The sequence below is a fragment of the Haliotis cracherodii genome, unplaced genomic scaffold, assembly GCF_022045235.1.
Source record: "Haliotis cracherodii isolate W230 unplaced genomic scaffold, xgHalCrac1.p SCAF_7, whole genome shotgun sequence".
Lineage (NCBI taxonomy): Eukaryota > Metazoa > Mollusca > Gastropoda > Lepetellida > Haliotidae > Haliotis > Haliotis cracherodii.
Genome location: NW_027266330.1, coordinates 19,070,597 through 19,094,889, shown reverse-complemented (window position 1 = coordinate 19,094,889; position 24,293 = coordinate 19,070,597). Strand labels below are relative to the sequence as shown.

The 24,293-nt window shown below is 39.0% G+C and overlaps 1 protein-coding gene and 1 pseudogene across 2 annotated transcripts; both read left to right on the top strand.

Annotated features, from left to right (window-relative positions):
• Nucleotides 1-24,293, top strand: part of LOC139447430 (uncharacterized) — a 72,044-nt pseudogene that overhangs the window by 32,110 nt on the left and 15,641 nt on the right.
• On the top strand, nt 15,630-24,290 carry LOC139447432 (uncharacterized). 2 transcript variants are annotated; one of them, XM_071228774.1, is made up of 5 exons: nt 17,810-17,897; nt 21,831-21,850; nt 22,111-22,231; nt 22,686-23,466; nt 23,699-24,290. In XM_071228774.1, exons 2-5 carry the CDS (start codon nt 21,836-21,838, stop codon nt 23,895-23,897), a joined length of 1,116 nt encoding a protein of 371 aa, XP_071084875.1. In that variant the 5' UTR covers nt 17,810-17,897; nt 21,831-21,835; the 3' UTR covers nt 23,898-24,290. The 2 variants fall into 2 exon arrangements, with proteins under 2 accessions (XP_071084874.1, XP_071084875.1); XM_071228773.1 differs by lacking the exons at nt 22,686-23,466; nt 23,699-24,290 and adding an exon at nt 15,630-16,366 and having other exon boundaries at nt 16,709-17,897; nt 22,111-22,178.

Sequence of the window (24,293 nt, the reverse complement as noted above, 5' to 3'; positions counted from 1 at the left end):
ATTCGTATCCAGTCAATAAATCAAGCAAATTGTCAGTGTAAGACTAGACTCTAGCATCACCTTGGTCACCATGACACCGGCATATCCTCCTGCAGCCTGGGGCAGTCTGTCACGTATTGAAATAGCCACAAACACATGTTATGTTTTAAGAATGTATTCTATAAATTCTCCCCACATTCATGATTCGATTAAAACCGAATTATTTACATTGAAATCTAGACTAATACTCAGATAACTAATACAACTAACTAAACTTGCTTTACATCTATTTCTAACCTACATCTGTGAACCTCTTACTAATATACTACTACTACGACGACGACGATACTAATACTAATATCTTACTACTGACAATAATACACACAATAAATAATTAACCACACGGATTTGCATAAAAACACTTCAGCGCCTTTTCTAATTCTAGTAGATACATTTACTTCAACATATATGTAGTTTCACTACAATTAGTGTCTCTGTCACTCTCCACAAGGGGTCACTTCCTCACGATGTTGTTGTCTCCACACGCTGTATGTGTTGTCTAGGGTTTAGACGCGTCATTTGACATCCGGATGTCACGGCTGTGTACATCCAACACGAAACGCAATCCCGGAGATGTACGCTGTGTGACACTCATGCGGATCACGTGATTCCGTCCTTACAATGCATCGGAAATACTTCTCTTCTTGTGCCTTCTTTGGTGCGAAATTGTTGGTTAGGGTCGCATTACAATACACAGTTTGGAGCGAATCATGTGGAAAATGCCAATTTTGTGTTCATGGTTCTGTGACAATGATGAGACCTGATTCTGCCCCACCCTGATTCCGCGAGAACCCGATTTCGTTTTATTGTATACCACACTACAGCTAAGCCTGTAGCCAACTGAACCGCCATCTACTAAATTGTATTGAAGGTAACGCTTCCGTGTTTATGAAATTTCAATCATCAATATTGTAGAAGCACACTGAGTCAAATAAACACCACATGAAACACTGTCGTAACTTTATGTACCTTTCACATCTTCAAAACAATTGTCCTTAAATTCCAATTAAACCTTTCATGACGACAGGCTTTTTTGAAAAATATGGAATCGTCAATGCTTCACGAGTAATGTATTCGCAATGGATAGAGGGACGTAGTATGTACAAACCCCTACAATATTGACAATGTAAATTGCCTGGCCTGGCGGTGACATATGACAATGATCTTGACGTATTGTGTATACGATTTCATATGGTAAGTAGTCATGGAATTATTCAGGCAATCTCGGAAACATATTTTGTTGCTTGGTATTTCTGAAGAAAGATTAATGACAGTTTACCAGATCGTTAGGCATTGCTTGTAATATATGCACGTGAGATGACAGTTGATAATATCGAAATAGTTGAAGCGATGATGATTGAACCGGTGATTCATTTTAGTAACATATTTGTTTAAACCCAAGGAAAGTTGTTACACGAGGGTACCGTCAGGTGTATACATGGTACAGTAATACAGAAGGAGAGAGAGAGAGAGAGAGAGAGAGAGAGAGAGAGAGAGAGAGAGAGAGAGAGAGAATCTACCCCTGACAGTGATATTTCACTCCTGCAAAACAGCATGGGGAAAGGGAGGTAACCCCACCGCGATAGTGTGGTGAAGTGCAACCATACAACTGTCACCTTACAATTCACGCTCGAAGTTAAATGAAGTGCTCATTGCACTTGAAATCAGTTCTATTATCCGCGATCCGAACCACCAATCACTGCACAATGTTTTCGCGACTGCTGAGGCACTGAGTCCATTCAGCAAGGATCTGAATGCCACAAAGGGTGCCCAAGTAGCATGGTAGGCTATATTATCGCCGTAGTTTATTTATAATGGATCGTAATGACGACAACTTACTAACACATTAACTGTATCATACGCAAAATGTTTTTTTATCCAACTTTTATGACAGATTAATTAGGCTTGATTGATGGTGATTCTCTTTACCAAGTTCGGTAAACAAAGTACCCGTCATTGACGACTCAAGGGCGGGCAGCTCTATATTATCGCTGTATCAATATTGTGAGTGTGATACGTGTGGATTATGTGCTTTACATCACTGACTGGGTTTTTGGATTATGCACAATCAGTTTTCATACGACCTACGATGGGCCAAAGGACATCGTCCAAACAAGTGGATTCTTTTCTTACCAATTCCGAATGCAGGTAGGGGTAATTCCACTTAAAAAAACATTCCGGAAAATATCATAAAAACGTTAACGTGACATAACGCAACGAGTCCCGTATTCGATCATGCGATGAAATATTGTGATGATTTACCGATGCCGTGATAATATAGAGCCAGTGATAACATAGAATCATACTGTACATGATAAATGCGTGATCACCAGTATGCGACCTACATCAGCTAAATATACATTGATTTGTGTTTTTATCATACGTTTCTGTTATTTGAAGAGATGTGTGTTGACCTTTGTCACAAAAGGTGGGCAACCCTTTATAAGTGAACAGCAGCATTTTAATCTACAATTTCATTGTCATGTTGGTGCAAGAGAATGAAACAATCTACGTCCAGTGTGAAGGTTTCGCTGCTGAATAAGGTCCACTGCCTACGCCATCTTTCCTCAAGAAGTGACTGAAATGAGATCCGGTGGATACAGTAGCACCTGGAACTGCGGGTCTCAAGTAACAACGCCTCTGTGGTAAAGTCGATAGAGCGTTTGACAGTATGTTGATTAAACAAGGACAGGACGCTCTGCGTCAGTATACTGAATAAGTAAAAACCCAAGAAGATGCGGGTTAGAATAGATCTTCAGCAACCCATGTTTGCAATGAAGGCGACTATGCTTGTTGTAATAGGCGACTAACTAGATCGGGTGGTCAGGCTCGTTGACTTGGCTGATTCATGTCATCGTATCCCAATTGCGTTGATCGATGCTCATGATGTCAATCACTGGATTGTCTGGTCCAGACTCGATTATTTACAGACCACCGTCATATGGCATGGATATTGCTGAGTGCGGCGTTAAACAACAAACAAACAAAACAAACTAAGTTAAAGCTATAACCTTTCGATAAAAAGAGAGATAACTCTTCCTGCTCTACTGTGGTAAACAGATAGAGGGAGAGAGAGAAAGTGCCAAGCACATGGCTGGCTGGTGTTCCATATCGATGTAAAGGGAGGTAAATCCTACTGACTTATTGCAGTAAATAACTGCTTCTAAGGACGCCTCGTTTTAAAGTCAGTATTGATCTCACCCAGACGAAGCATGTTTGCATTTACATTTACATTTACAGACATACATACACATATCACTTATAATTGCAGTTGACCAAGATACAAGATTGTGTTTGTTTGTTGTTTAACGCCGCACTCAGCAATATTCCAGCTCTTTGACGTCTGTCTGTAAATAATCGAGTCCAGTGATTGATACGATGAGCATCGATCTACGTATTTGGGATACGATTACATGCACCAACCAAGTCAGCGAGCCTGACCACCCGATCCCGTTAGTCGCCTCTTACGACAAGGATAGTCGCCTTTTCTTGTAAGCATGGGTTGCTGAAGACCTATTCTATCCCAGATCTTCACGGGTCCAAGAACATCACCTCTATGTACAGTTGACCAGTAGCAAGGAAAATCCGCTACTGGTGTAGTTGACAGCAGGTGGAAATACTCCCGGTCAGTATTATTTTATCTGCAGGCAGAATTATCAGCAGGAGGTGTAGTTGACCAGGAGGTAGGAACATCAACTACATGTGGAGTTGCCCACAGTGGGGAGAAGTACGTTACCAGGGAGTTAAACCTCTGATGCTGTGAGCCCTGTTGGATCCTGGGGGTGATACTGGGGGGTCAGAGATCTGTGCATCAACATCTATACTTTTCTTCGATTTGCAACTGGGGTATTAAGCAGCCCGTCCCCATTTTCAAAATCCTGGATCCTATAGTTGAATTTGGAATTTCTATTTGAGAAGGAGTACACCAAAGGCGTTCCTCTACAAACATTTAGATGACATTGGTCTGTTTAATCAATCTTTAGCTGAGTGATATCGTAGTTACTTTTGATTTTGAGTAAAACGACAACAAACTAACCACATATTAGACAAATATATGGCAAATATACTGAAATTAAATTAAAAACTTCACAATCCTAAAATTTTAACATTTTGACCAGTTATCATTGTGGGCCCTTATTGTGTATTTAAACAGTCATGGCCACGTATTGTCTTCAGAGAACACCCGTTTTTATGCAAGTGAATCAATCAAAATCATGTGCACAGCACTATAGTGGCAAAAGTGTTTTTTCACGTGCAACTGGTCACGTGGCCATATTACCACACGTGTTTTCAGCCATACTTGTTAGCAGTCATTAACAACAACAACAGACACAAGAAAACAAAAGTCTTTACGGCCATTTGTCATGCCACGTCTTTCAAGTGTGCAACGTGAACGTGCCATCGGCATGTTGCAGACGGGAACGTCCGTAGCTGAAGTCGCAAGGACGATGGGTTGTAGTCGACGGACTGTTTATGATTTACAGACGCGTCTACAGCAAACGGGTACCACCGCAGATCGCCCTCGGCCAGGTCGACCACGTGTGACGTCACATGCAGAGGATCGTCAGATTGTCTCACGTCACCTCCGTAACCGATTTTTGACGGCTACATCAACCAGAAATGAACTGTTTAGGGGGTAGACTGAGTGCGCAAACTGTTCGAAACCGTCTGAGAACTACTCACCTTCAAGCACGACGGCCATACTGCGGGCCGATTCTGACTCAATTACACAGACGTCAACGTCAATTGTAGGCACAGCGACACTTACGATGGACTCAGAGGAATTGGAATCAAGTCGTCTTCAGTGATGAATCCCGATTTAATCTTCGATTTGCTGATGGTAGGGCGAGGGTGTGGGGGCGCCACCATGAACGTTACGCCCAGTGTTGTGTACAGGAAGTTGACAGATTTCGAGGCGGAAGTGTCATGGTGTGGGGTGCTTTCTGTGGCAATGCACGTTCCAGGCTTCCTGTCATCCGTGGCAACCTCAACGCTGCTGCTTACCGCGACCAGGTACTGGCACCAGAACTTCTGCCTTTTATGGCAGCACATGGGTCCGGTTTGATCTTCCAACACGACAATGCCAGACCCCACACAGCAATTTTGACAAGGAATTTCCTTCAGAATGCGGGAGTCAACGTCATAGACTGGCCGTCAAGGTCTCCCGACCTCAATCCAATCGAACACGTCTGGGATGCTCTTGGCAGAAGTCTGCGCACTCCCTAGAACCAACCACAGAATTTGCAAGATCTTGGCACCATTTTGCAGCAACAATGGCGTCGTCTATGTACCACTAAATTCCTCTCAAAGATTAACGATAATCCTTAATGCAATCAAGGACTGACTTTCTATATATTCACCAACAGTTGTTGAGACAAGTTGATACCATGTGGATTCCCAAAGTCAAAGGATTTGTTTGTATTTGTGCAATCTCATAAAAGAACCACGTTGCATTATGTCAACATGATTGGTTGTTCAACTTTGTACAAAACTATCTCACACGATATATCTTGATCCATGGGGCATTTGTCATGATACGCGGTGACCATAGATATATACACGTCCTCAAAAGTATCGCACCACCATGTTTTTGATGATCAGAAAAGACATGGATAAGTTGAAGCTCGAAAGCGACACAATAACAATAAAAGGGGTGAGTTATTGTCTAATGAGATATTAATTCTATGAATAATAGGAAAATGAACATTTAAAGAAAAAAAGCAACCTTATTCACTAGTGACAACAAGGACTGTAATAGTGATTTTGACAATATGATGAATGGTTCTGCGCTGGGATCATATGGGTGTTATAAACTGTGATCGTGAATGATATATATATATATATCCCGTGTACCGAATATGACACTTAAACAAAATGTTATTCTTATTGGTATAGTTCATGCAACTAGGGCGGTGGGGAAGCTTATGTGCTTGCCGTATATGGCGTCTATGCTTGTCGAAAGAGGTGACTATCAGGATCGGGTGGTCAGGCTCGCTGACTTGGTTGATACATGTCATCATATCCCAATTGCGTGGATCTATACTCATGATATTAATCAGTGAATTGTCTGGTCCAGACTGGATTATTTACAGACCGCCGTCATATAGTTGGAATATTGCTGACTACGGCGTTAAACAACAAACAAACAAAACATCATTGAACTGTTTCAGATGAAGAGGATACATCAAACGCCTAATTTCCGTATTGGTACTAGTTTTCGTTGTTAGAGCATTTATAATAAACCGTGTATACCCTATGCTAATCGCCTGACACGTAACACGCAACCTGATGAAAGTCTGCACTATTTAATTCGCCGTTTGAGGTCGATATTGAGTCTGGCTTGGGATCAATCGATGACCGCGCAATATTCTGGTTTTGTTGGTACCTGTTTCAAAATCTGCTAATCACAGACTGAAACATTGAACGTATTGACCACTGCATGCTGACTTCTTCTCGTTTCAAATAGCCGGCAGACGCTCCTCGCGTTGCAGACGCCGGATCGTTAATTCATACACAAACGAGTAAAAGTAAAGCACAACTGTATGATAAGCAGAAGTAATCAGATTGAAAGAAATAACGTCCACAGAGATAAATCGACCTTCCTTGAAAGTGCAAAAATCAGGAATGACACCCTGCGCACATGTGTGGCGCTACTGCGTGCGGCAGGTGCAAACTGTCGGGCGTGTTTTGGTGTTAAGTTTTACAGATATAAACCTTCTTGAATAGGATTTTGTCATCAACCCTTATCTAAAACTTGGTATAAACCTATATATTACATTATTCCCTACTTTGTGTTAATAGTATAAATGTTATCATACATGCGTGTATGCATGTATTGACACTATTTTGAGGAGGTATATTGCGTTCTACCTGTACATCTTTAAAGTTGTGCACGATATCTTCAAATAGCAAAATAACAAATAATGATTCATATCACCTTCAAATCAAGTATATACTTTAATATATATACTATTGTAGAGAAGCGTATGTAATATGAGGATGCAAACTAATGAACATGAATAATGGAGACATATCGACTGAAAATAAATGTATTTTCATTCATTTCAAACTGTATTATAAAATATAAGAGGTCAAGGGTGACCGAACTCTCCAATGGGTACCCTACAGCATGATGTTTAAATAAACTGCTGTAGTACTCAGGACGTTTGGTGTAACCTCCCTTCCTTCCGATTCCCTCTGTGCATCATGCCCACATGCTCCTGACCCGGTTCATAATCACAGCCTAGAACTGACTTGATCCCAGGTCAGGAGCACAAGCCGACTACTCCATCCTGTGTTTTCCTTGTTGATGAATAAAGTGAGGACCATGAGGATCCTGCAGGATCGGGGTGACGCATGATCCTCATGAATTGGGACAAGTATCTCCTTTCTGGAGCGTGGTGAAGTGACATATCCAACAACAATGTGTAATAGTGTCCTTGCAGTAGCTGTAAATCCACCCCAGACTATCATGGAAACACCCCAAAATCGATTGTGCGCCACTACGGTACTATAATTGAAACGTTGATGTTGCCATTTGTATTCTCGCGGCCATCATTGATGGGGAGATTGATCTGCTTTCCTCCGTCAACAACACTGATAACCACTCACGTTGATTTCAACCCTGATGACTTTCGGTAACAAGGGAGTTTGTCAGTTGTGGGCGAACTGATAGACGAACAAGAGCGGGGACCAGCAGAACGCAATCTGCTTCTTATGGTGGTCTGGCTCATGCGGATATGATTTGCGTTAAAGTGTTCATCACCTATCTGACGTGATGTCAGGAATCGGTCAAGAAGGGCAAGGCTCACAAGGTACACATCCCGCCCTGTGTTTTGATCCTATGACGACCTGGTGGTCTGGTATCGCTGGCTTAGCCTCCCAGTCCACACTCTGCACTCTGAGTGACGTAAAATGGGCACAAAACTCACGTTAACCTTTGCCTGTTAGGAGCATCCCAACAGCTCTGCCTCGATGTTCATCACTCTGTGGCCATCTGTATGAAGGCCCTATGGCTGGTGCCTGGCATCCCAACTTGTCCATGCAATCCATGTCGACATCTGTGAGAGAACCCAGCTATCAGTTCACTGGTCAAGCAATCTTGTACTGATACAGAGACTGGTCCTGCAATTCCCCCTTTACATCTGCATATGTGTGTGGACACAGTGACTGGCCCTGCAATCTCCCTCAACAGCTGTGTGTGGACACAGAGACTGGTCCTGCAATCCCCCTCAACAGCTGTGTGTGGACACAGAGATTGGTCCTGCAATCCCCCTAAACAGCTGTGTGTGGACACAGAGACTGGTCCTACAATCCCCCTCAACAGCTGTGTGTGGACACAGAGACTGGTCCTGCAATCCCCCTCAACAGCTGTGTGTGGACACAGAAACTGGTCCTGCAATCCCCCTCAACAGCTGTGTGTAGACACAGAGACTGGTCCTGCAATTCCCCCTTTACAGCTGTGTGTGGACACAGAGATTGGTCCTGCAATCCCCCTCAACAGCTGCGTGTGGACACGGAGACTGATCATGCAATCCCCCTCTACATCTACAATCCTACACTAGATCCAGTGACCAGCCACTGTAACCCTACTTGGCATGTAATTTATGTATTAACTAATTATATTTATGATGTTAACTTTTCAAGACGCTGCTGTTTATTTATTTTCCAATTCGTAACTGCTCTTATGTTTTAAACATGCTTTGTAAAAAGAAACATATTTGATAAAAAAATACGTCTTACACATTCAGTCCCATATATGGCACATTGCAACCTGTACATGTAATATTATAAGGGAGTGTTTTCTGGTGATCAACAGACCTTTACTGCTTCCTTCATTCGACCTACAAATGTGCACTGCTATCACATTTATCTGCGTGTTGGCTTTCCCTTGAGAGGTTTTAATATTACCTGTCTCTATAGCTGGTTTCAGTTGGGCAAACATCTGTGTCAGGCATATTGAGTCGCTGTATGGGGATATATCGAGAAGCAGCCATCAACAAGTATACATCAAACACATTTATTGACGACAAAAGATGTTGAAACTACCGTTGCGTTTAATCCATCATATATTACCGACTAAAACATATATTTACTTCACGTGAATCTGATGTTTGGCAAAGGTTATTAACTGTTCTCTTTCTGCACTGCTATACTACGTTACATGTATTTGGATACTTAGTGTATTTTAGCTTCCTTAAACAGTAATTGGATGTAGGTGATAAACACTCGATGTTTTTAATGTGTGTTTCCTGCAGCTTTGAAGACGCCAAATAGAATCGAACGCTTTAACCACAAGGCTACCCCACATGCATGTCTCCTGCTTACAAAATTATTTGAAATGAATCCAACAATTCACACCAAGACTAAATTGAATATGTTCATGCTTACCAACGATGGAATGAACTGCACCCCAGAACCATAGACTAGCCAGTTCGTTCAGGTATATCCTTCTGACCATAAAACAACCACGTTCACCACTCATGCATGAACATTGCTACATCCACAATATAGGCTCTTACTACATATATTCCAAAAACATCAAGCTTTAGAAATGAAGATTTAATTATTTTGCGAAAAAATGTATTTGTTCGGGATTATATTGCAACGATGTGACTACAAATCGTCACTTAGGGCACAGGATCAACAGATGGTATTTAAAGAATAACTTACGCTTTATACTACTCTAGTGAAATTACTGTTTAAAATAGCGAGCCAGGCACAGTTGACTTGCCTGTTCACGTGTTTGTGACTGCTGCCCCCAGTAGGGTAGGCAAGGCTCACCTTTTGTGAAGACGTATTATCATCACTATTTGATAGTGATTATTAAAGACATCCTTATGATATAGTCTGAACCGTACAATGGAGTCTTCAGATTTCTTTAGTTTATGGAAAGGGGTTTGCATCTTTAACTCCCGTGGACGTATATGGTATTTAGAAATCTGAGTGTTGGGTAATTTGGTTTAATGACAAAAACCTGAGTTGACCTATCCTCGCCGCTCAGGTTGTTGTTGTAGATGTCCCGTTAGTAGTAGTTGTAGCAGTAGTAGTAGCAGTAGTAGTAGTAGTAGTAGTAGTAGTAGTAGTAGTAATAGAAGTAGTAGTAGTAGTAGTAGTAGTAGTAGTAGTAGTAGTAGTAGTAAGAGCAACAGCAGCAGGACCGATGAGGAGTGATGTTCATGATATCAATCACTGGATTGTCTTGTCCAGACTCGATTATTTACATACTGCCGTCGTATAGCTGGAATTGTGCTGCGTTAAACAACAAATAAACCAACAAACAGCAGCAGTAGAAGCAGAAGCAGCAGCGGCAGTTGTAATATAAGTTATTATCGTTATTATTCCTTTTGTTTATTTTTATTCCTACCAGTTTCAACTGGCGAAGAAACGTTAGGGAAAAACTTATCTAGTAACAGCATCCTTTGAAAACAGTAATATCGTGAGGTGAGCCAGTAGTCAGCCACTGCAATATAAGTCTCCCAGCATTATACGGGGAGCTATGTGTAATGCATGGATGGATAATCACACTGCCATAAGTTACAGCTTAATGGGAAGGGTAGAGCTAAGTTAGCCCGGCCTTAGATAAAGTCACACTGACATGGTGTTGAATACACCGGTTCCCTAGCAACAACCACGAACTACTGATCCTGTACAATGACAATATGTTTCTGCCGTGTAAAGCTACTGTCCGCGTAGCAGTAATGTATAAGTTCCATATTTTATGTATGCAACACTTGAGTTTTGGAGAAGGTGTTGATTATATGGAAGATAATATGATCTATTAGACGGTCTGTATATACAGGTTGTCCTGTAGGCAGTGGCAAGTCACATCTGTTTACCTTATTTGCCTCTACAAACAAACAGTATACTAACGGTCAGCTTCCCCAATCAAAATAAGAAACTACATGTGTTAAGATAAGGTATTGAGGTTAGGAAACTGAATGCATACATGTTATACAATATATGTTATGTTGGCAACACAAGAATCAGGTAAACAAAATAACATGTGTCGCGTCATGTAGGTGCAAGTTACCTGAACTCGATATTTTGTGGACGATCGGAACATTTTGACAAGCAGTTTATGAAGCTGACAAAGGTTTGTTATTTATGTAGAAAACATGCGCTGTTGAATTGAATGAATTTGGTATGAAGCTTATGAAAACAATACACTTTTTAAAGAAAGTTTTCATATGCAAATAAAAATATAAAAATATCTGGGATCCAATCTGTTTTCCGGTCAATCAGATTGCAGCCCACGCGCATGAATATGTTGTTGTATTATGTTGTGCAAACAGTAAATAAAAATATATATATTTTATATGTTATATTTGCAGCAATGATTTCATTTAAATATGACGTTGGACCTAGGGTATGGGCAATTCCACGTTCACTCGAATATGAACTGCCATGGTATTTTATAAACGCGTGTTACATGTACAGATGTAGATAATTAACTATTTCTGTTGTGTCCATCTCCATCCGTATTCGATGTTAGAAATGGAAATGTAACAGCTACTGTTGCGTGGCTGCTATGGTACATGGAACTGTAAGCACTGAAAGATCATAGCCAAATCTTGTTGTTATGTAAATGTATGTTTCAAGTTCCTACTTGTGGGAAGTTGACTGCTGACACCTTCAATGACTTGAGTGAATTTGTTTAAAAGTCTAGATGCATGCGTTTTGAACATAGCCTTGTTATGGGGTTTGAAGGATTTAGAATAACCTGGTATTGAATAATGTTATCTTGACTGGGCACTGGTGATACACTATAAAGAAAGGTTTTATTATAGGTTCCAGAAAAATAATTCTAGGTTCCAGAAAGGTAATTCTAACCACAAGAAAACTTCAGCGAGTAGGAGGTCAAATGGATTTAATGAAAAAAGCATATTCTTCCCAGGGACTCGTTGCAAACTGCGCTTCTTTTCGGATAAGCTTTTATAAAAGTGAAGTAAATTACAACTGACTAACCACTGTCCAGACAGAAAACAGAGTGGCTCTATATTCAAAATATACAATATAAAATATGTGTCATACTTTATGAATTTAAATTATAAAAGAAGATTTGTTGAAAGTTTGTGTTTATGACAATTCCAAAAGTAATCTATATGCTCTAATCCTTATGAAAATGTTTATGTTTAGAATCATATTACACATACAGTGCGAGAAATGTGTGTTTTCATTCGGAATTAAAAACAAGATTGAACATCTGTGAAAATGACATTGACACATAAACAATTCTTGTAAAGAAAGTTCGTAATGGTGAGGTGGGGTGAAATGGGCTCTAACGTCGCGTCCAAGATTATTGCACTTATATAGGGACGTGCATGTACGTGTGTGTGTTTGTGTTGCTGCTTGTACTAGTCCGGACTGATGCCGATTTATAGTGCTAGCTCACTGAGATACCATGCCACAGTTTAACATGAATACCCCACTCAGACACAGTATACTGACTCCGAGCCGACCAGTTCTTGTTTTAGCCCCTTAATGCAGAGCGCCAGACACGGTAACAATAAGTACCGTCTTTTAACGTCTTTTGGTATGACGCGGTCTGGAATCGAACCCCAGACCTTCCGATCTCCGGGCGGACGCTCTACCACTAGACCACGGAGGCGGTCCTTTTTCATAATGACATTCGCATATGATGATGGATAACGAGAAAGATTTTAAAATGCTTGTTAGAATCCCAAGCGTAAAAAGTCTTTTCTGGTCAATTTCAGTGTGTTTTCCTTTACTAAAATCCATATGGGGACAGAACAAAATGCATATTATTAAAATTTAGTAATATACAGTTTTTTTTATCTATTTCAAGTAACGTGACACAACGTGAGGCAGAGTATATTTCAAGAGGTCTTGTCTAATATGCAGGTGAAGCCTTCTGTTAGGATGGAAAGATATTTGTTTTACGCATCTGGTATGTTATTTATTAGATTATGAAATGCGTCCGTATTTACAGCTTCATAAATAAACATAAACAGACAGACAGACAGATAGTTTATTCAGTAAGAAGGCCATAGGCCCATAATACAGACAATGGTCGATTGCATGAACTATGCATGCGAAGGAAGTAGTCGATTTAAGTTTCTCTTAGCTGTTGGACTTTATATGGATATAAACATGTGTGATATACAACATCAAAGTTTTCTGATGAAATAATTTCAGTAAAAGATGTTACAGTTTGAAACTTGATATACTGTTTAAGATACATATTTCTTAGGGCTGAATAACGCTCACATACAAGTAAAACATGAAATTCATTTTCAATAAAAGATATACCATTTTCTATACAATATTTACATAATCGTTCAGTGTATGAGACATTTGTATATCTCCCCAAGTCAATTGCAAGTTTAAACTTGCTACATCTGAAACGAGTCATACATATTCTCAGATGTACTGGTATGGGGAGTGTAAGATATTTTTCTACATTCAACAGGGATTTAAAATGTTTATAATAAAAGGTATCAGATATACTATTGATAGAACTACAACATGATTGTTGAAGGTTATCAAATAATCTTTGCTTAAAAAGATGAATAAATACCTTCACATTGCCAACATCTTGTGTTAACCATACATATCCAAAACCTAATTTAAACAAAATATTCTTAATATGAGTAGCCCATGTGGTGCGACCAGAATGGTCCAGTGATTTGAGCATTAAATAACATTGGCGAGGCAGTATGTGCTCGTCAAAACGCAGTAGCCTGCACCAATACTTGATGGCCCTTGTGGTATACACAAGTTGGAGAGGGGCTCTTCCGCACTCTCCTAAAACCATTGCATTGTTTGTTGTTTTTCCTGTATTTAGAAACCATTTACACATTTTGTTCTGTACATCTTCAATAATTTTACAATATGAGATGCCCCATATTTCTGCGCCGTAACAGACAATAGGCACAATCATAGCATCAAATATCTTAAATAAATCTTGACAGGGTATATTACCAACTTTCTTTTGATATCTATATAATGTCATAATGGCCTTGTTACTCTGTGCAGCAAGAGTATTTAGTGCCTTAGTCCAAACAAGTTTGGGCGTGAATACAATACCCAAATATCTATAAAACGACACAGTTTCAATATATACACTAGTAAATTTCCATTTTTCATAATGTCTAAGGGGTCCGCCATTTCTGAATACCATAACTTTAGTTTTCTTCAAGTTTACCTTCATGCCTGTGGTATTGCAAAAAATGTTCCAAGGCATTGATCTTCTTTTGTAAATTTAAAGGTGTATCAGCAATAGATGACACGTCATCAGCAAACATAAGTACATATATTGCTGGGTAGTCTTTAGTAATAAAGATAGTTTGTCCTCCATAATTTTCCATAAAATTTACAAGTTTATTTATGAATATTAAAAACATCTGAGGGCTGAGGATGCATCCTTGACGGGTACCTATATTACACCTAAAGTATTTGGATAACCCAGTAGGTGTTCTAACACAGGCACACAGTTTATTGTACATTGATGTAATAATAGACAAAAACTTTTCGCAGACACCAATATCAGCCAAACTCTGTAACAACATATTGTGATCAGCATTATCAAAAGCTTTTGAGAAATCTACAAATAAGCAGTAGAACCTTCCTTTCTTTTTACATGCGTACTTTTGGATAATGGCTTGTAGTGAAAATATATGATCTGTCGTGGAATAGTTGGGTCTAAATCCAGCTTGAGATTCGCCAAAGATATTGTTATCATCACACCACCTCTGTAGTCTAGCATTAAGAATAGATGTAAATACTTTGCATATGGTATCAATGAGTGATATACCTCTGTAACTGTTGGCATCATTCATATCACCAGACTTGAACAGAGGACAGATGATACTTTTCCCCCACACATCTGGAAAGTTACCACTCTCAAAGATTTTGTTAAATGTAATAACTAAAATTGGTGTAATTTGTTTCTCTGAAGACTTTAAAAATTCAGCAGCAATACCATCAGGCCCAGGGGATTTATTATTCCCAAGCTGGTTTATTTGACTTGATATTTCTTGTGCTAGAATAGGAATGTTAATTGTTAGATCATTATTGTCAGGGATATGGTACACTCTGCTATCAAGTGCAAGATCCTGCCTAAAAAGAAAAGACATAAAATGGTTAGTCCATTGCTGAGTATTAATTGATTGAGTGACTGCATAAACATAAACATAAATATAACGATTGTTTTCCACATCATATGATAACACAGATATAATGGATGAGACAAAGCTGTGTAAAATGTCTTTGTTACATGTATTCATCAGTCAGAGAATCATTCAAACAATCGTTGTTTATTCAGATTAATGAATGGTCTTAAACTCATATTGTACATCGGTATTATGCGAAGTGGTTGTGAGATACTACATTTACAGTACCCTTTTCTCTTACATTCATCTAACAAAATTTCGTCTTCAACATATTCATTTCTATCTTCCGTCCTGTACGCTAGTTTCCTCTTTTCAAAAGGGTGAGCATTCTCCTTTGTGACTGGTGTGTTTTCTTTCCATGCAGAACCGGTTCACAGCCATCGACTTTATGAATACTGTGTGGCTATGCAGGATATAGCTATTTATCACGTGATGTGTTGACGTGGTTGACACGAATGTGTGTTAGTCAATATCACATTTGTTACGGCGCAGTTTGAAAGACACCTCCATGCAAAGCCAACTGAGTTTGTCCCTCCGTATGAGTTTACGTTAACAGTCAGCGCTTCTCCTGGCATGTTGTAAAATGTAAACCCCTAGGTTCTAGATGTCATGATACTTTGTGATTATTGTGGAGATGAAATACATCCAGACTCTCAACGTGTGTATCACAAGGATGTAGACGTTCGTTATGTGACACTGCAGGATTGTATACCAGAGGACTTTGAATGTGTCAATGTTACTGTATTTGGCGAAGGAGACAACATCAAGTATCTCAAGAATGGGAGCTTATTACCTGAAGGTTTTCAACGTGTATCTGTTTCTGTCAGAGATCGGGACGTAAAATATGCAAGGAAACAGGGACAACTACCAGAAGGTTTTGAACAGGTTTCTGTGTACACCAGGAATGGAGAAGTAAAATATGCAAGAAAAGGGGACATCTCACCAACAGGTTTTGATCATGTTTCTGTCTATGCAAAGAATGAAGAAATAAAGTATGAGAAAGAAGGTCAGCATATCCCAGTAGGTTATGAACACGTGACTGTCTATGTCAAAACCGAAGACATACTATATACAAGGCAAGGAAAGCGTGTACCGACAGGGTCTGAACCCGCAGACGTTTATGTGAAAGACAAGGACATAACACAAGTAAAGTGTCTACAAGTAAAAAAAGAATTTCACACAGAGTGTCTGGAGTAAGTATTGTATTTCAACATTGGATATGCATACTGGAAAATGCCTTGTTAGTAATTGTTATGCATTTCTTGCACCTTGTTCAGATATATGTTTTCTCAAGTTGTGTTTGATACGTGTTTTATTAGTTGGGGTGGTCGGGTAGCCTAGTGGTTAAAGCATTCGCTCGTCACGCCGAAGACCCGGGTTCGAATCCCGACATGGGTACAATGTGTGATGTACAATGGGTACAAAATTTCTGGTGTCCCCAACTGTGATATTACTGGAATATTGCTAAAAGGCAGCGTAAAACCAAACTCACTTACTCACTATTAGTATTTATTCTGATGATTGTGTCATTACAGAAAACATATTCCAAGGCGTGATGAGGCAGTTCGTAAGTTTCTGAATAATGTCTCTCCAAAATGCAATGTCCTGTCTACCGGGGTTCATGTCAAGTACCTATTTGGGGTTGGGATAGAAGAACAAGATAAGTCAAAGAAAAAGGAGAAGAGAGATTGTAAAGCAGCGGAGTTACTGAGAAAAGTATCAGCTCTGCGCAACTCAAAATCTGGATATATACTGGTTCATTTTGTTGGTCTGGCGCCTGGAGATTCCTTCACTGGCGCATTTGATGAGTTTGCTGACCCAAAACTTCATGATTTGATTCAAGATGGGAAACAATTCTGTGATGTTTATAGAAAAGAGACACTAAAAAGTCATTATGCTTGTAAGGATTTTGGCGACTTCCTTGTTCTCTATGTAGGAGCTGCTTCTACTGTGACAACTTCTAGATTCAATACCAAGACAACATTTGATGACTGCATTATTGACATTCCTGCAGAAACGCTCAGGACATTTGTTAGAGAAAGGAAAACCTTCAAAGAAACATTCCATAGAATTCCTGGTGTGACTCATGCAGATGATCTTCTGAATGTTCGTGAAAACAGATCACTTCAATTGAAAAGTAACTTTGAACAAAAGGGAGGGGATCAAGCATTGGCAGAGTATATTATCAAGAATCTCAAACTTGCAGAATACATAAGCGCATTTACTAAAACTGAATGTGGTGGTTCTTATCTCTATGGTGTCCATGAGGAAAATTGTTTTCTGGAGGGATATGGTTATGAGACTAAAGTAATCCGCATCCAGCCTGTTGTTCTGAGGGACAGAACTGCATTCAAGGACACGTTAGAGGATAACATTGGGAATACTGTTCTCGTCTGTGACTATGATGGAAATGAAGTATCTGTCAAAGATGAGATTATATTCCAAGTTCACTTTATTCCTTGCACACCAGCAGAGGAAGAGGTTTATCTCAGAGAAAACTGTGAATCTGTAAATCACAGACATGGTGATGTAGATGCAGTAGTTGTTCATGTCTCAGTCAGACCAGTGAGCGGGATAGTGTTCTATGACAAACAAGGACCACTTGCATATCGATATGACAAACAATTCAAACTGATCACACGGATAAATATCAAGGATTGGGTACGTGCTCTTACAAGACGAAGGGAAACACCAGAGTGAACTGATATAATACACAAAAAGACGGTAAGTTACATGTGTCATCTAAAATTTCTATCTAATACAATAAATGGGGAAGGCTTCCGGTAAAGGCACCACATGGTCGATCACCGTTTAGGAGTACTCAGCTAAAATAAAGAGTATGTACAAAAATGCATGATTTTCTTATGTGATTGTAAAAAGACTTAATTGTTACGTATGGACTGTAATAATGAAGAAATATGTCTTAAAAAAGCCTTTAAAATTGAAATTGTTATGAGGTAACATAAAAGTACGACATAGTCGGAAGCACATACATGCAGCATAAAGTGAGCACAGACACGCTGCAGAACACGCAGGGAAAGCAATATTTTACGTTCGCTTCATCGGGAACCTTTCATCATTCCTCATTAGTCATAACATAACGGCGATCGCGATCTGTTTCTTTCTGCCCGACATTCAGTATGCTCTGACGCAGCTTCCGGTGGAAGTTCATGGGACTCAACATTTTAACATGAATAATACAATATGTTGACGACAATGAATATAGAAAACAATATTTTTGTGTTTGTATGTTAAGAAAGGGAATGTATGACAACTCAATTATTGTCCAATATAATGACAATTATGGGTTTGTTTTATAATAAACGTTCAGCTTAATATCACGTGCGTATTACGACAAATGGGTCCATTTCAATCCATGTCAATATAAAACAATACTGATTTGTCGTATAGAAAGTTCCTCTTCAATGAACATTTAAACTAACACAATATTAATACCTGATACCTGCGGTTTCTGTCAATGATAAATGTTTGTTATGTGAAAGGAATTTGTTTTCATAATTATATCAAAGTTATCTATGTATCTCTCAAACGATAAAGTCATGTATAATTAACCAGAAACATTAAATAAGTGCCTGCTTGTTTAGGTTTTGCGACTACACTATTGATGATGAGAGTGGTATTCCAGACTGACGACGGATAATGGGAGCGTGGGTGGTAGCCCAGTTTCTTACAGTGAGCTTGATAATATATGATAAAACATGACAAAGTGTTACTCCTTTTAATTGCATACTTCTATTAAATGCATCCATTTTATTTACATTATTGAATTATATAATTAACAAAATTCGAACACACACCGTTTTCGAGGGATTCAAGTTGTTCAGTCCATGGAACAACTGCGGGCGTAATAAAAATTATTGGGAATTGATTACGGTTAATACAATACTGACGGTCTTGGGTATAAAGACCATTACGTATGAGCGCGTTGTCTGGGCAATGTTATACTTTTTTCCATTTAGCAAGGTTATATCTTTGCTAATAACAAGATATATGCAGATGAACACACGGTAGCTTTCTCATAATCATTGTTTTGTGGTAAAAAGAAAACACTTATACCGTCAGTTTTAAAGCTATTCACTTAATTTTTTTTTTTTATTTTGGAGGGATGACACTGTAGATTAGAAATCAGTACCGACCACGTGGTTCCTTTACCGGTAACCTTCCCCATACGCTTGATTACGGCTGTGACTTCAATTCTGTGTACAATTTTGGAACATAACCTTCACGTTGCTTGGCCAAAAATATATTTAAATCTTATTAAATGATTTCTTCTTCTCGTATCGTGATATTTTAACTGTAATTATTATTTGACACAACATATACATGTATTGTACCTACAGATTTGTATATGTTAGACGAAACAACATAATATGACAAAATGTATTCAATTACTATCTCTATATTGTCCTCCAGAAAAAACTAATTGTTCATGGTGAACTCATTCAGAAAGGGGAACTAATCAGAAGAAGTCTTGATACATAGGCTGCTGTATTTGATTCACAATCGTTAAGGGACACTTTGATACATATTTCAGTGTTTTAAAAACACATTTCATGTATATGTTGTGCATAAGCATTTATCACGCTTGTGAATTGCAATGAATTGAACGTCCAATCACTACTATAGCAGTTTCAAAAATACACAGAACACACTAGAAAAAAGAGTCTAACTTACTGCTCTGTGTGTGCACGCGTGCACACAAAGAGGATTTGCTCGTAAAGACAAAACACTTTATCACTCATTTTAAGTGTACAACCAGGTACATTTCTATAAACTAAACTGCTGAAAAAGTGCCGAAATATTTTAACACTTACCCAAGCTAAATATAATATATGGCAGGCAAATTTAGAAAAAGAAAACATTTCTAATTTAAGACTGCAGTTTGGTCGAATATCGACTTCTGAGAATGCCTAGATACATAAATGTAATCAATATATAGGCACCCATGATTACGTTCTGCAATAGTCATTCATCCACCAATTAAGCTACTTATCCAATCCTTGCTTACCTATTTCATTGTACATCCGAGTCATTATTGTTCGAGGTTGGCAAATTCAAAGCAAGGAAATTTGGCAATGAAGTTTAATTTAGTCTTCAGGTATATGGATTGTATTAGATTGTTCAATAATAGCCAAATAGCCAAGTTAACTTTCCCTTTTATCTTGAACAATATTCCAGCCTTTATGGGTGTACATTTCTCAATTGTTTAGGTAAAGTCGTGCTTGTCCTCTCCACGATGCCCTTTCCACGGTGTCATACAACTCTCATTCTAAAGTTGTTTGGTCAGGATCACAACATTCAAAGCGTCAGTAAATATTTCAAAACGTTTATGATAGACATTTCGAAATTTGAGGCAAAAGTTACAGAATTATTGCCCATGCAATTCCCTAGTTTGACTTGTACCATATGTTCCCGTGTTTATTCAGGTGAATAACTGACTTGCCTTTGCATGTATTTATGGCAGGTGAGACTGGTGGGGAAGGTCTGCTCGTCTTTTCGCGAACACCTGGTATCATTACTATTTAATGAGTGTTGTATTTGACTTCGAAGGGTAACAGGGGGCACGGGTGGCTCAGTCGTCTAAGGCGCCGCGATTCGCATTGCAGAGTTGCGTCCCTTGGGTACTCCAGGAACCTATGATTGTGGGTTCGAATCCCGGTTCGCCCCGATTATGTTTCTAGGTTTGTCAGCACCATACCGGTGCTCGTGGGTTTCACCGAAGTGGTAAACGTCTGAGACCTGCATCACTTCGGGCTTTCCTCCCACATTAAGCTGACACGCCGTGATATAATTGGAATACTGTTAAAAGTGGCTTTAAACCCAACTCACTCACTCACTCACTCACCCGAAGGGTAACAAGCATTTGAACTGTTTGTTATGTAAGATGTGGATTTAGTTTCAAATCGGGGTTATTCTAAACTTTAGGTTCAAGCATAGAATAGACGATTATGGAAAGTAATGTTTTATGGAAAAATGAATCATCACATATGTTAAACTGTCAGAATATTAAGTCATTGATAACTATGGACTATAAGTCAGAAACATTAATATAAGAGAACATACAAGATTCCTCTGCATGATAAATGAGACAGTGAGTTTAACGCCACTTTCAACATAATTTCAATTATATCATATTATATGAATGGCATTGTGTATTCATAGCTTTCAGCCATGAGAGCAATGCCAATTTACACTTGTCAGAGGGATACACAAAGTATCTGATCTAGACTACCAATTGTTGGACGTTCATTTTGCCTCGATGGCTGACTTTGTGTGCTGGCGATTAGGTGCCACACTCTAGGAGAGTGGGCTCGAATCCTAGAATCCTAGACTCAACACCCCAAAAGTACCAGAATGAGTACTTTACTAATAAAGTGTTATCCCAAATATAATATTTGTAACATTTCTTAATGGCATTCGATATACGTTTCCTTTCAAGTTTATTAATATGATAAGGATGCACATAAATGAAAATTTACCGTTATGTTCTTTTTTATTGATCGGTTTGTCAAATTAATGTGATATAATTGTACACAGACTGATAACAAATCTATACTTGCCTTCTATTCCCAGAATGTATGCATTTCTTGTCGATGGAGATGTTCTTGATTTTTACTCAATTTTTAATAATTACAGGAAGGATGTGGAGGCTACTAGTAAGTGCACATATATTTGTTACAAAATTTAAGAAAACATATATGCATGTAAGGAAAATAATTATTGATATTTACTATCTTTCTGTACAGCTGCAAAGATTAAATACCATTTATATCTATAAATAGGCGACAATCACAAGACTAGTAATGTTTCCTTAAAGAGTTGAACATTGTTTAACGCCACAGTCATCAATAATAAAGTTGTTTCAGTTTCATTTAACATTGTCAGTATAAACTTCATGTTTCATTTCATGTTCCAGCAAAATATCGCAAAGGAGGTTGAGCATGGTCTATGTCTGGGGACAAATGACTTCTTTCGTCCGGGCCTAAAACAGATTGGAAACAGTCTCTATGAAATAAGAAGTTACTTCATTCAAAAAGGTAATAAACGTAATCATTTTTCGGACTGCCTTCAATAATTTCAACAAAGCATATATTTTATAGCATGGACTTCATCCTGTTGAGTTTGGTGAGGCTATTTTCATACACATTTTATTAAAATCTTCGAAAGACACCAAGACGTGTTACCCCTTGAAACGTTTAACAGTGCTGTCCAAACACACACATACATGTATATGGGCTAACTTATTTGGTTAATTTGATCTATGTAGTGAATAGAACATTTTGTAACCATATTTAGATCTGTTGTGTTGTAGTCTTTTAACAATATAATGTGTAGGAAAGAATTACTCATCCGTCCACATGATAATCACAGTCTGCAAATAAAGATTCTGTTATGTGATACTCGTTAATTAGCGGTGTCACAGACTTGGCATAGGACCATTCTTCATGTAATAGCGTGCTTTCAAGGAACTGTATATTTGTATATTTCCAGATGGTCAGTATATTGTGCCAACAAAACTAACAACCTCTTTGGAACAAGTGAAAAAACGACTCATTGAACACATAGAAAATCACGCGTTCGACTTTGTATTTGATCCTCTGACCAATGAGGTAGTAGACGTTCCAAACCCAAAGGCTGGACCATGCTTTATGTTCTTAGCCCATTCCTTATCAGTAGTACTAGATTTCCCCACATCACCCTGTCCAAGCCACACAGTGTGTGATGTATTTCTGGCACTACCTACACAACCTGTGATAGTTTTGTCAATGGTTGATGGAGATGCAGAGTCTCCTGAAGCAGTGATGTACAATACATCAGTGGCCAGAGGAGTGATAGAGACACTCAGCAGATTCACGGATGAAGATGTCAACTCCATACATGGAGTCATTCATACATCTGTCCTCGGGGACGCTGCCTCATTTGAGACTCGACTGAAAAAGTTGGCAAATGATTCTTCACATTTTGTCACAAGAGATTCTTTGGTAATGACACCTGGCAGATATGAGAAAGTCCTCACTGCTTTCTGGGCTGGTGTTGCTGAAACGAAGTCGGTGCTCAAAGATACTGGTGACACTGATGGTGATTGTTTGAGATTTCTCACCAAAGAACAATGTGTCATTCTGGTGGAGAACATAAACGATAAGGATGTCCAGGTGAAGTGTGTGCCCGGAAGTGGAGCCACGACGTTGATGCTGGAGGTGGCCAGGAGACTCAACCGACAGGGGGACACTCTGCTGGTGTGTAGGTCACGGGAGGAGAGGGACAGACTCAGGTTTGTATTAAGTTATAGCAAATGTAGATTGTATGCAGTCGGCGTACTTATTGGTTGGCGCCATCAGTAGCATTAGTAGTCGTATTAAATTAGGTAACACCATAAAGCATCAAACAATAGAATTACTTTCGTATAAATGAGTCTGCAGGAAGAAGCCTTAACTTAAAGCCTTAAATGATTGTTTGAAACCATCACATGATATGAGTTCAGTTTTGCAAAAACCTGTTTCCAGGTCGGTGTACCCATCAGCTGTAGCAGCAGAGGATCTCAGTACGGTGGACCTGTCCTCCTGTGTGAATATCGTGGATGAAACCAACACAGTCATGCCACACGCAAGCGGTCGGAATTGGCGATTTGCCCAAATATGTGAGGCAGAAAGGGTAATGTATGTTGTAACACTAACCGTATCATGGCAGGGTATAGAGGTGTGAATGTTTCGATTGAGACAGGTACTTTTCTTCATAGATAGTCGTCATTTCCATAGGGATGACATGCACAAATGCATCTCATGAGTTTGTTTCCTGAGCAGGATTGCCAAACACTCATAAACAATGAGACTACAACATGTTATGTGAGAGCTTCCACGTCCACTCAATATAGCCTTCTGTTATGCAGTGAACACTTAAATAACAACTAGTTGCTATTAATACCAGTCAGTCGTATCAATACCCTACCTCCATATGGTGTTTGTAAATTTCCACAAACCTAGCCATGACAAACCGTTTTACAGGGATAAGAATATATTCATTGAATAGCCATAACTGGTTCCCTCGGGGCCGTTTGTTCCAGAGTTGCTGATTATTAACAAAGCTTTCATTTTATGTTTG